A 14,120-nucleotide genomic window follows, 5' to 3' on the forward strand; every position below is an offset into this window, starting at 1 on the left:
GAGGGTCTCTTCTCTCCACGACTATATTTTATTTTGAATGGATCCCCGAGTGTGCGTCTGGATTTGGGTACATGCTGCGCGCGTCCAATGATATCAAAGAAAAAAAAGGGGTTAATCATTTACGCAGGCACTTAACACGCGGATGTGTATTTATTTACTTATCAGTCAATTTCCCTCCCCGCAAGTGCACTTTTGCAAGTCTAAGTACGATAAGGCATAACACAAACAATCCTTGCAATCACTGGAGGCCTCTCGTGGCCATTAAAAGTCAGTGGTTCAACTGCGGCTTGTTCAGACGCGGAGTGGTTCTCCAACCCTCAAGTCCATATAGACCCTCCTTTCATCAAGAGGCCCTCGTAAACATCACGAGAGTTAATAAAGTGTATTGTGGTCACTGCGATCCCAAGGTGCAGTTTGGTGTTTAACTGTGACAGCAACTAAAAGTCCGAGGAGAAAGTGTGCTTGTTTACCAGCCCGACCGTCACAATTCTTCCACTACGATAACTTGAGCAGTTATGATTATACACAATGTGTCCTCGAGTTATGGAGAGTAGGAGGGGGCGCGCATGTCGTGCCAACGCGTAGCGAGTGAAATTACGCTTTGGGAAGGAGAGTCGGTTCTGCTTTGTGTTGTTACCGATGCCCCGCCTCTGATGGGAGCCTTAAACCTGGCACCCAGCTAAAACAAACGAAAGCCAGTACCGAGCTCCCACTCAACCCAATTAAGGTGGACTCCAGTGCGCTCCAGTACATCTTCATCTAGCCGGATCGACGTTGAGACAACAGGAACCAGAGGGGCTTTGGCCAAAAAAAAGAAGGAGAGATTGCGCTTGCCTTCTGATTTCTCCCCTCTCCAGCCCCAGAAGAACAATGTCGATGAGCCCTAAGCATACGACTCCTTTTTCTGTTTCCGATATCCTGAGTCCCCTTGAGGAGAGCTATAAGAAAGTAAGTATGGAGAACAACAACTTGGGGGCGCCGCTCACTTCGTACCGGCAGCCTCAGGTCTCTCAGGCGGCCATGCAGCAGCACCACATGGGCCACAACGGGAGTGTGTCCGCATACCACATGACCGCCGCGGGGGTCTCCCAGCTCTCGCACTCGGCCATGGGCGGCTACTGTAACGGCAACCTGGGCAACATGAGCGACCTGCAGTCGTACCAGGACGGCATGCGGAGCGGTGCCACGGCCACCGGCTGGTACGGGGCAAACCCCGACCCGCGCTTCTCCACCAGTGAGTATAAGCTACCGCCGTCGTTTGGTTCTGTGCGTTATGGGCAGGTGAGCCGTTTGAGTCTAGTGGTGGAAGGAAGGCTCACCGTGTACTACCGTCGGGGACAGTGTTTATTGGTAGGCATTTATACGTGTGCATTTGTTTATTTTATTTATCTATCAGGAATAAGTGATGCCGTCTTTATCAAGGCGACCCACCTGTTTAATTCCCCCGTTCACTGCCCACCTACTTGAAACCACTTGACATAGGTACTGCAAGTTTCTGACGAGTTTTCCCTTCTTTGCCTTTTATTTCTCCTTTCTGAATGTTCATTCGACCTATTCCATATCTAAATGTAAGAATACTACCCCCTTGACCAGCCCTACTTCCGGATTTACTGCCTTAAGCGTATATCCTCCACGGCGCGTCCATGCGCATAAAGAGAAAACATAAAAAATAAAAAAAAACGAACAAAATAGGCCATTTGTGTTTTCTTTTTCTTTGATCGGCCTGACATTTTGTGGTGTTTCACTTTTTCCAGTTTCCCGCTTCATGGGGTCCTCCTCGGGAATGAACATGGGCAGCATGGGCAGCCTGAGCTCCCTGGCGGACGTCGGGAAGGGCCTGGGTCCGCTGTCGAGCACCCCGCGGCGGAAGAGACGCGTGCTGTTCTCGCAGGCGCAGGTGTACGAGCTGGAGCGGCGCTTCAAACAGCAGAAGTACCTGTCGGCGCCGGAGCGGGAGCACCTGGCCAGCATGATCCACCTCACGCCGACCCAGGTGAAAATATGGTTCCAAAATCACCGGTACAAGATGAAGCGCCAAGCTAAGGACAAAGTGTCGCAGCAACAGATGCAGCAGGAGAACGGCTCGTGTCAGCAGCAGCAGCAGTCCCCGCGGCGCGTGGCCGTGCCAGTGTTGGTGAAGGACGGCAAGCCGTGTCAAGGTAGCGGTCACCCTCCCACGGCCTCCGGACAGAGCCTCCACCAGCAGGGCTCCAACATCATGATCATGTCCAATAACAGCGGTGGGCTCGGGCCGCACCAGGGCCAGCAGGGGGGTAGCACGGACCACTCGCCCGACCTCGTGCAACACAGTCCGCCCTCCCTGCAGAGCCAGGTGGCCGGCCTGTCTCACCTCAACCCCTCGGGAGGGGAGTACGGGACCGCTTTGCAGTGTTCCGCCCTGCTTTACGGCAGGACGTGGTGATGAGACTGCATCACTGTCCAACAAGCCTGTGGAAAAACGACTTAGAGGCAAGACTCGACACATTAACTGTACATTTATATAATGACGGCCGAGTGAATTGGTCCGTCTGGTGGTGTCTTATGGCGTTTCACGTTTAAAGAGACCGAGACTGTTGTGAAGTATAGGCCGACCAGGAAGGGCGGACGAAAACACAGCACCAACTTTTGATTACTAACCGCGGACGTGTGAATCCACTTTTGGGAATTATTTATCTAACTTATGCTGAAAAAAACGAAGACTCGGCTCCAATAGACCGTAGCTGCTCTGGTTTGGTGAAACCTACAGGAACACTTACACGGGCCTGGTAGCCTACGGTGCTACAGCACCTATCACCGCCCCCCCCCCCCCCCCCCCCCCGTCTACACACAGGGGGGCTGTTTATAATAGACTTTAATGTAATCCGTAGATCTGTATAATTCTGTAAAAGGTTTCGATAGGATATATAGTTTTAGCTATCTGTTGTATAAAGTTTTTGACGCTATTGCAAATTTGTTGTCGTTCCATTGGTATTTGTACGTTTAATTTCTATGTAACTTATATAGACATTTGACTTAATACAAACAGTGCTATTAATAAATTATGGAAACAAAATTCAGTTAACTTTTTGTCTATTTTGGCCAGAAATGGTTGAATTAGCCTCGTGTCAGGGGAAAACATTGTTATTATAATCATTATTATAATCCAACATTAATAACAACAACAACAACAACAACAACAACAACAACAACAACAACAACAATAGGCCTAATAGTAATAATAATAATGATAGTGAAGATAATAATAACATAATTTAATGTTGGTTGACATTTACATATTATTGCTATTATTATTGGTTGTATTTTTTGAAGTATTTATGAAGGTTCATGAATCAATAATAACACCAACAATCTAAGAGGCTTCTTCTGTAACTAATATTACTTGTGTTATTTTAAATGTTGTGATTATGAATATTATAATTACTATTCTTAGGACTGTTATTAGGCTGTTCTTATTATTATAACTAGGAAATATCAGAAACATTTCGATTTAGCTGTTACTGTGTGAAATATTTCAGATTTCGTCATGGTGTAATAGTGTTGTACGACTATGATTAGGGCAGCCTTGGTATAATTTAGTTTATGAATCCCGGTTCGGCGCACACACAGCCCTCTCTAGCCGCTTAGAGCGAAAGCGTGATCCTTTCGCGGGGTCGAGCCGCGGGTCGTTGCTCGTGCTCGAGTCAGAGAGGCGCGGTGTCGCGGCCATCAAACAGAACACCGCCGTTCAAAGCTTATCGATGCAGATCCTTAGTCAAACACAACACGCTATTCCTTTCAAATAACTCGCGAGACAAATGCAATGGCTCAATGGAGGTTATCAGGGGAGCGAGGCGGTTCATCGATAATCAGTAAAGAAATGGAGAGAAAATGGCTCTGAAGGCTGTTTGCTTTCACATTGATAAGGCGCCGTGCCTTCGATGCAAGGGTGGATATAACTCTGTTCTGGTGTGGCTTGGGTCTCCTCCTGGGACAACGCACAGACCCGGTTTTGTGGGGTCTCTTATCCGAGAACTTGGCGACTTAAGTCATTGGTTTCATATTTATATTAGAAATAATTATTTGGTTGCCAAATAAATGTTATAGGACCATGTGGCGGACCATATTGCAGAGATTGCCTACGAAGGCTTTAGCCAAACACCTCGTAGCGGGACAGAATGTGATGAGGTCCATTAGTTTGAAAAAGGTACCGCAAATCCTACGAATTTAATTAGAAACGAATTCTACAACGTCGAACATTTAACAATACATTTGACGCCGTCATCGTATTGTATAAAATAGCATTGACATTGGCACATCATTTATAAAGAGTTCTAAAATAATACTAAATAATAACAAATCCTAAGGGTAATAGTGGAGTCTACTCGGCCGATATCTTGCGATTTATATTGTTGCTGCTGCTGTTTTTTATTGTTCGGTTATTTGCGAGGAGATATCCTGTGTGTAGAGAAGCTTACATTGAGTTCATGTATTTACAGTGCGATCAGAGCATGATGGCTAAAGGTTATGACACAAATCTGTTGACCGAAACCAGGGCTATAGCCTTAAGAAATAACTATATGATGTATTACAATCTAATTATAGCCTGGTAAATGGGGCGACCTATAAATGAGCAGGATGGGGGGAAGGTTCAGACGCACAGGGCCTTTCCAATCCCAGCTCTATTATGGCGGCAGGTGCATTTTCGCTTGACATCAATTTCGCTAATGCTCGACTTTGAAATGAGGCCATATAGGTTATATTTATCAACGAGTATTGAACTATATTTTTGTGTTCAGCTTTGACCATCTATCCCGATCTATATCGGTGGTATAGCACCAAGGTTTATGCGGATAGTGCGGTGGTGCGCTTGATGAATGCGCGAACTATAGGCCTATACAATGACTCAATTCGAAAGTAGAATTCGGCATTTTCAGTCTAGATTTAGTGGTGTCGTGTGTTGTCAGCCACATGAAGGAGATTCAACCGAAATTCGAGTATAGTCCCTAAGGATTTGCTCATAAGCATTTCCGAATCAACGCAATGCTTCGGTCCGAGTAGAACTCTGAAAGTATTTTATTATTTTTTTCCAGTCCCATGGGCGAGCCGCCCTTTGGGCTGCAGGAAACTCTTAAGCGTATTGGACTTTGGGAGTGAAATAAAGAAGTCTGAGCAGCAGCAGCATCAGACACCAGCTTCTGGTATTTGCTGGGACGGTTTTGTCCAGGAAAAGAAGTAGGATCTTTGGGATTACATTTCCATTTCCATGGCGCCGTGTGTGGTCTTTGTATAGGGCTTGTAACTGTTGAGAACGACTTGTTGGAAGCGTGTGTGCTCTCGTCCCGTCCCTTTATTCGGACCACAGTGTAACTCCCCGAGCCCTCTTCGCTTTGTGGTCCGTCGTTCTCCATGAACCCCGAGCAATTAGTCCCTAATCTCAAAGCAATCACACTGGAGTTTCACGGCTCCTATGGCTTATCCGGCCATGTTCGGCTTCGGTCCCTATCGGATACATTTGATCGCACAAAGAATCTCCCGATGTAAATCCAGGTCAATACGGCGTTTTGGAACAGAAATGTCACTAGCAGCGCAGGAATATAAGAGAATATTTCAATAGTGTTAAATCAGAACACTGCTCTACAGGGGGTGTTTGAGCCTTTAGCGACACGCGTCCTTCAGTCCTCTGCCGCCCTGATGGGAAACGCACATTTCTTATTTTTGGGACAACATAAAGTCATGTTTCATGGTCTTGTGAACCAGGGTGTTTTTTGTTCATCGTCCTTAGTTTCTCCCATTACCAAAAGTGCAGACCCGGAGATGTGCTGCTAGCATGACTCAAACGGAGGATGACTCCTCGGCCGACGGTAGGACTATGTCACGATGACATTTCACGGAAAAGCTGCACACTTAACCTATAATTCATAGCAATTCCGTCATTTACAATCTAATCACATACATGACAACATATGCCAGTAATGCCACAATTCAGTGCCTTTGCGTGTAGGTTATAAGGTTAAATTACGTCGTGGCGCGTCATCAATTGAGGCTCTTATGAGAGCGTTTCACGGATAAAGACGTCCAATAGGTGCTATCCAAGGTGCTGAAATTGGATGCGAGGCTGCAGAACGGAAACCATCATAAGTCACAATATCCATTAATTGTGCTGACATTATAGAATAAATGTGGGTTACACCAAAAGCATCACATACATGTTTATAGCAATGCGGATTTGCAAGGATGCTCTGATGACTAATGTTGGTCTCCTTAATAGAAATTAAAGCATCGGTTCCTTCACATGTTTTCTAAACAGGAAATATAAATAAAATGAACATATTTCTATTTTTAGACTCGGCTGTAGGTTTTTCGTAACATTGTTTGTGCATTCGGGCTCCGCAGACCTTGCTAAATGGAGATTAAAAAATAGCGCAATTATAGAGCAATTGCAATCACTCCCTTTAGTAAATCCTGGTAGCAAAAAATATCGCCAATTGTTCCATGTCGTTCTTCAAGCCATTGTGCGAAAAGCGTACCCGAGGGTCATTTGCGCAGCGGAATACTTAGCATGCACAGCAGAACAGAAGATGCTGTAATACTTGACCTTTCAGGATAATTATTTCAACGGTACAAATGCAGCATTCAGACCTAACCACCCAGTATTTTACGGCACGCAGGCAACAAAATAATCATTCTAAACGAATTGTATTGTCGTAGTGTTTCGTGGCTGACTGAAAGCCCAATTTAATGGTAGTGTGGTGCAATTTTTGTTCATCTCAAGATTACTGCAAGTAGGTCGCCATGGCAAATTGCTTGTTTATGGAAAAAAACGAATTGTTTTTGCGTATATAGGCCTAGGCCTAATATTGGCTTTCATTTGCCTAAACTTTTTGACAGCTGACTTTTTCCACTGACATTTGTCATTGCCGTCTCAAATCCAGATCCAGACCTTCTGGTGCAGTCAGGGTGACCTGCTTTTTGGTTCAAATGCCGTCATGAGTCACAATATTTATTTAAAATCAATATCTCTCTTTTATAAGGGAGAGCCTTACTGTTGAATATTGTGAATTATAATTTATTATGAATTCGCAGGAGTCAGGTGTGAAATGTCATTTTTGAATGATGTGAGACTTTCTAATTCTCAATAATATCAGTCCAGTTATCTATTGGAAGTAAGCGGGTCCTAGTTAAGAAAGTAAAACTTGCAGGAAAATGTAAAGTCACACTTTTAATTGGTCCTCCACCTGTTACACTTTTACTAAATGTGTGTGATAAATGAATGTCGTGATTTATAAGCACATCTTTTAGCATCGTCCCAAGTATTTTCTATCTGTACAAGATGCTTATTGCTACTCAGATACATAGGCCTATGGGGTGTGTGTGTGTGTGTGTGTGTGTGTGTGTGTGTGTGTGTGTGTGTGTGTGTGTGTGTGTGTGTGTGTGTGTGTGTGTGTGTGTGTGTGTGTGTGTGTGTGTGTGTGTGTGTGTGTATAGGCCTATTTATATATATATATATATATATATATATATATATATATATATATATATATATATATATATATATATGCATTTTCTGTATTTTCATTTTGGAATCGATTATATCCTATGGGAATTATGGATTGGCTGTATGTTAAAAATAATAATAATACCTTAATTCTAACAGGGAACCTTAAATGACAACAAAACCAAAACAACAGCAGACTGAGCTGAAGTCCAGCGAGCTGCCAGCGCAATCCACGTGTTCAAATGGGGGTGCGCGCGGAGCCTTTAAAGCAGGTGCACTCTGATTGGTTCGCACAACGGGCTTACTTGGGTTAATCAGTTAGTGGGAACGAGTCAAATGGTAACGTAATATACTTAATGTCGTTTTTGGCAGCAGTCTATTGGCTGTCGTGCGTGTGTGCGAGTTGACGGAGTGTGTGTGTGTGTGTGTGTGTGTGTGTGTGTGTGTGTGTGTGTGTGTGTGTGTGTGTGTGTGTGTGTGTGTGTGTGTGTGTGTGTGTGTGTGTGTGTGTGTGTGTGTGTGTGTGTGTGTGTGTGTGTGTGTGTGTGTGTGTGTGTGTGCGTGCGTGTGTTGAGAAGGGGGAGGAGGAGGGGGCTGGCTACGCCTGTGTTTGGATCCGTCGACGTGGGCAGCAGTTAAACAGGGCAATTAAGTAAGAATAGACTTAACGCGAGATGTCATGTCTCTGTACAGTAGCAGCGGGAGTCCATTCGGAGCAAACGAGCCATCACTAACCCCGTTAGCCCCGCGCGCATCAAAAGGGGGCCCATCCCACTGCTATGGGGCCCCCTGGCTATCACTCCCTCATTAGGACCTCTTTCATCAAACATTATAGGGGTTAGCGTCCCTATCAGCAGCGCGTCAAACAGTGTAGGGATTCACAGAGGAATGGAAGATATGGGCTTCAAGTGCTTGCAGGGAAAGTGCAAACGAACACGTTAGCTACATGTGATACAAGTCTAAATGGCGTATGATGAAATGCGACCATATGCTTTTTTGCACCCCGCAATGAACCCATTCCATAATTCGCATTGTTAGTCATCATAGTAGTCTATAATAAGGCACAGGGATAGTTGACCGTTTCCAGCTGAAAACAGTGACAGCATCCATGTCTCTTCATTCGCGGGTATTGAGATGCTGCGGCTCGTCTATATCCGAATCCGAAAGGAAGAAAAACATTCAGTGAATGTGGCTTCACAATACGCAATCAAGACCCCCGAGTCCCGGGCGCTTGACAACTTAATGAGTTCAAGCGACAATCACTTTTACGAGGGACCGGTTCTGTTTGACCAATGCAGGCCGCCCATTTTACTCACGGCCCCAAAGAAACGCAGAACTGCAGCCTAATGACAATGCGCTGGTGGATGTGGACTACATTAGGACCTGTTGAGACTCAGCCTAGCCTCCATGTTTTGTTTGGGAACCGGGAGAAGGGGAGTGAGGGGGGGGGGGGAGCTGCTATTTGCCCCCCTAATGAAATATGTCATTACGAGGAATTCATGTAACACAAAGGGGCGACAGTCAGAAATTGCCCCACTGCTGTTCGGTAATTATATAGTTCTACCCTGGCAGCAGGCCGCGCCGCGTCGAGGCAGGTGGCGGGTCCATCATGCAAATGGTTTGGCGGTATAGCGACATAATTAGCCGCCGCGACCGCTTCAATTAACAATTAACGAACACGCAATTCTATCTCCAACGCCGTATAGTTCCCTCGTAGGCATTCTGGCCCACTTTATTTGGTATTCCGGTGGTTAAATGGCTCATTAAGGCTCGTCGATGTGTTTGACTTGATGTATGGGTTTAGTGGCGGACACTGGCTCGATGGATTTATAAATGAATCCTAACATGTTTCTTAAAAAGCCCCCGATGGAGCCCGACGCCTCGGCCTATATTATCGGTCTGGGCCACAAACAGCATTATCACACAAATCGCTGATGTCAGAGTTGACTGGCTGTTCAATAAGTGGCTGTCAGGTGTTGATAGTAAAATGGCAATTTAAAGGAAAATACCACAGAAAGCGAGAATGAATCGGGCCATGTCACAGCCGTAAGCGTGGGTCCAAGACCCCACGCTGCGTCTCAGTCAGCTCGGGGGTCCTGATGGTCTAACCCCAACACTGATCCCCCTGCAGCCGGCCTGATGAACGCTATTCCCCCATTACGGGCCAGTGACGGCCCACCCACCCTCACCATTATGCTCGCTGCCCTCCGACATGACACGGGAACAAAGTAGACATTAAGCGACATTAGAGCCGTTATCTGGTAGGCCTAATGAAGGCAAACACATGCGGTCCGCGGAGCGGTGGGCTGATCAATAGAGGGGCCGGACAAAGCCAATCAGAGGCAAATGCAAATCAATTAGAAACATTGTGTGCTTTGAAACCATCCAGTCTATTTTCATTAATTACTTGTTCATTAAAGGTAATTCGTCTGGGAAACAACAACAGTGTCCGCCTCCCTCGGTCATTTAAAGTCAGTCAGACCGGCCCGTGCATTGGCTGGATTCCAGCTCTCTTTAAAGCCACTAATCTGACTTTAAAATAAAGACTTTTGGGACCAAGGGGATTTTTTTAAGCAAGCTGGAACATGTTCTCCCTTCCTCGGCCTATTTGGGGGGAAAGGAAATCTAGTGCATTGATTTGTAAATTGAATTGCGAACGGTCATCTGTCTCTTTCAGCGGGGTCTCCTTTCAGAACTCAGTATTATGTATTCAGACACACAGAAAGACAGTTTTGTTTATGATAATCGTTTTCACGGTTTTCCCATCCCCCCTCCTCCTTAAAACCTATAGGCTACCCCCTGAACCCCACTTTGACAGTCACGTGTTACGGCGTAACGTTATAGAGCCACGCAGGCAATAGTCCATCCTCTTTTTACACAATCAAAGTTGCTTTTTTACTGAGGCCACACCAGCTCTTGTCGGTTGCTATAGCATTTTCAAGCACCATTCTACTAAATCCCAACCCCCACATCAACCTGCTCGGTGCACTTGTCATAAATTATCTTCAAGTGAAACCGCTATAAAGCCACGGTGGACCACGAGGCCGGACAAAGACATTACAGAAGCAAGCCTCACAGTTTCACGCTTTTTCGACTTTGCTGCCAGCCTCGATTTCAACATTCTCTCTCTCTCTCTCTCTCTCTCTCTCTCTCTCTCTCTCTCTCTCTCTCTCTCTCTCTCTCTCTCTCTCTCTCTCTCTCTCTCTCTCTCTCTCTCTCTCTCTCTCTCTCTCTCTCTCTCTCTCTCTCACACACACTCTCTCTCCGGGGGTCTTTGAGGGCATGTGTACACGGTGCACCCATCAGAAGCTCGAGTTATGTAAGGGCGTTTGGCAGCCCGCGGGAGATGCAGAGGCGAATCCATCTGAAGCCTTCTCCCATATCCTACAGACTCAAGTAGGAACATATGTGTCGCGAAGACAAGCGAGGAGTGCTGTGAATTTTGATTAATTACCCCCCCCCCCTCCCCCCACACACTCACACCAAAAACATGATCATCAAACCCCATCATCATCACCACCAAAACAGCAAGCATAATTCACTGTGCAGCGCTTTAACGTTTGGTGGCGAACAAGTGGACATTTGAATACGCCTCTTTATTCCATGAGCTTCATCTTAACCAAATCAAATGCAGATTGAAAATAAATTCTCACCTCTTGACTGCTCGAGGCTCAGGGTTTGTAGATCTCCTCCGTCACGTCGCCGCGCCAAAAAATGGAAATAAAACCGTTTGAGGCTTATAAATCCTCCACATGATTGTGCGACTGTCATTAAAAAACCGATTAGGCCTACACTATTAAATAACTTTGGATAAACAGCTATATTCGAGTTATTATTCTTTCGTTCATTGTTGAATCAGTCAGAATTCGTTTAACGTTTGGATTGAGCAAATATTTAAAATAACAGGGTAAATCGAGCCGCATGGCACCTCAACATGCAACTGTTTAACAAGCATGAAATGATTATTTTACAGTATATTTCTAATAAATTAGTCTTAATCTTTCTTGGAGACATTGTCATCTGCAACTCCAAACCGCCCCGTCCACAAACCGCCCGGTTTCTTCACCAGTTTCTTCCTCGCTGTTTCCATCTTGCAGGACCCGGCGCCTGCTGTGTTTTGGCGGGAAATCAATACGGGGGGGGGGGGGGGATGCATGTGTGTGTGAGTGTGTGTGTGTGTGTGTGTGTGGGGGGGGGGGGGGAGTGGGGGGGGGATCTGTTCTAATCATCCGTACATTTACCATCACAATCAACAATCAAAGCCAAAACCTGGGTCTTTATTTGTGGGCCTAAACGGCGCCATCTCCCCGCTGTGAAAGGGAGGCTAAATTAGAACTCTTGGTTCCCTGTTAGCAGCTCTTAATAGCCCTGATTTGTGAACTCCTAAATGAGGTTATGTAAATTGATCCTGAATGTAGGCAGGGGCCCCAGGTGCCAGGTGCAGCCATCTGAAGGTGGGGGGGGGGGGGGGGGGGGGGGGAGATGGCGGGGTCCTTCGGAGAAAATTTGATGGAGATTTTGCAGCCAAGGTTGATGTTGTGGCGCGGAGGAGCAGCGAGGCAGGGTGCGGTCGAGGAGCTGAACGCTGCGTCACACCGGCTGGCGGGAGAGAGGGAGTTGCGATAAAGTAAATGCTTATTACCACTTTTGTATTTTTCAAGCTTCTTTTCTGTCAATAAGACCTAAATGCTGCTGACATACGTTTATCATCATGATTCTTGAATCATGATTATTATTTTAGTATCTCGTACAATATAGGTATGTCTCTCTAATTCATCTTTATATAACATTTATTATTCTGTTGTCTGGTTCCTCAGTGTGTGTGTGTGTGTGTGTGTGTGTGTGTGTGTGTGTGTGTGTGTGTGTGTGTGTGTGTGTGTGTGTGTGTGTGTGTGTGTGTGTGTGTGTGTGTGTGTGTGTGTGTGTGTGTGTGTGTGTGTAGAATAAATATATTTTTGTGTGTGCGTGCCTATGTGCGTAAATGCGTGACTGCATGGCCGTGTGAGCCACCAGACCACCAACAGTCAGCAGTCATGTCTGTCCCTCTCACCGTGTTGAGGACTAGCGAGGTGACTAACCCTCACACAGGGCTCTAGACTGTAACGCAATGAACGCATTAACTCAGGAGACGGATAAAGACGCTCATATTTATAATAGATTTGATTTGATTGGTCCTTGGAGGACCTCGGGGGGGCTGCTTTGAGGTGTTTAAGTAGCAAAGAAAAACACAAAGAAAAACTACAATAGGCATGCAGCAAGTCAATAACCAACATGTAAGTAGGCATTGGGGAGGGAGCAATAGTAATTAAATCAGTTCAATCTGTTGGTTAATTACAAAATAGGGTTCATTATAACTATTTCAAACAAAGATTTTTATGTAATTAAGTCATTTGGCAGAATTTCCTCTCTCTCAATAGTACAGCATTAACACCGCCAGATGAGGTGTTTGATTCCCACTGGGACCACCCGTGCTAAACATTGTATGCCCCTGTGGTATAGTGACACTTTGGAGGGAAACGTCCAACCCATGTTATTATATCTAACTCTGTATTCTAACGTGGTCTGGAGTCCAGACCGGCCCCCGAGACCTGCTCCTCTTCTGGAGGGGCGGGGGGCCTGCAGTGAGCAGTGTAGGTCATCCTCCTCCACTCCACTTCACCTCGGAACCACAGAAAGCGTTCCAACCCGTTCTGTGTCTCATTCCTCATTGTTATTATCATTTACATGATTGATATTGTACAGCCCCATTCAGAACGGCCGTGCTGTTTATCACGTCAGCTTGGTGCCGTCGGGCTGCCGGCGCTTTTTAAGTCTCGGTCTGTTTATATATTCATTTGTTGTTGGTACATAGGTTGTTTTTGTTGCTGATGTTTTTCTTTTTGACTTTTTATTTAATTTATTTACAACACCATTGTTGAATCAAATGTCTGACAAAATCGAAACACATGTGGGCCTATCTGCACGCATCGCTCTCAAATCAAATGAACACCTTTTAGAAAAAAAAAAAAAATTGAATCTCATGCCAAGTGTCTCGGTGTGTGGGAACATACAGCAAACAGTCCGTATGTCAAACCATGTCAAGTGTTACAGCTCCCTTCCTGTCTCGGTAGGAACTAAATATCACCCCAGAAATGAATTCAACTGAAAGACTTGTCTCCGAAACCCCTTCCTAAAATGATTAACCCTTCGAGTGACCATTATGGAGTTCAGCCCTAAGTGGTCTCTCTCTCTCTCTCTCTCTCTTTCTCTCTCTCTTTCTCTCTCTCTCTCTCTCTCTCTCTCTCTCTCTCTCTCTCTCTCTCTCTCTCTCTCTCTCTCTCTCTCTCTCTCTCTCTCTCTCTCTCTCTCTCTCTCTCTCTCTCTCTCTCTCTCTCTCTCCCTCTCCGCCTGTAATTGTTATTTTGCTGTTGTTGCCTTCATCAGTCTCTCGCTCTCTCTCTCTCCTCGTTATATGAAAAGGAGGAAAAATGGCTGAATGGAGGAGGGAGATTTTCCCACAGTCTCTCAGCACAGAGAAATCCGCCATTGTGGGCGCGCTCCCATCCATCCCGAGCCGAGAGTTTGACAGACAGTCCGCTTATAATTGAGTGGCCATTCTTTCTGTTGTTTGCTCCTGGAAGTAAATGATGGACAATACAGTCGAGTC

At 45.7% G+C, this 14,120-nt stretch overlaps 1 protein-coding gene across 1 annotated transcript; it reads left to right on the top strand.

The window, feature by feature from the left end:
• Nucleotides 1–714: 714 nt before the first annotated feature.
• On the top strand, nt 715–3,021 carry nkx2.1 (NK2 homeobox 1). The gene is made up of 2 exons (XM_056590946.1): nt 715–1,234; nt 1,755–3,021. The coding sequence occupies exons 1-2, from the start codon at nt 871–873 to the stop codon at nt 2,420–2,422; spliced, it is 1,032 nt and encodes a 343-aa protein (XP_056446921.1). The 5' UTR covers nt 715–870; the 3' UTR covers nt 2,423–3,021.
• Nucleotides 3,022–14,120: the final 11,099 nt, after the last annotated feature.

This window comes from Gadus chalcogrammus, chromosome 5 (assembly GCF_026213295.1).
Source record: "Gadus chalcogrammus isolate NIFS_2021 chromosome 5, NIFS_Gcha_1.0, whole genome shotgun sequence".
Taxonomy (NCBI): domain Eukaryota; kingdom Metazoa; phylum Chordata; class Actinopteri; order Gadiformes; family Gadidae; genus Gadus; species Gadus chalcogrammus.

Excerpts from the sequence above, each read along its gene's own strand:
- nkx2.1 (XM_056590946.1), top strand. The coding sequence starts at position 871 with ATGTCGATGAGCCCTAAGCATACGACTCCTTTTTCTGTTTCCGATATC. Across the intron at positions 1,235-1,754 it reads CGACCCGCGCTTCTCCACCA|TTTCCCGCTTCATGGGGTCC; the intron begins GTGAGTATAAGC and ends CACTTTTTCCAG.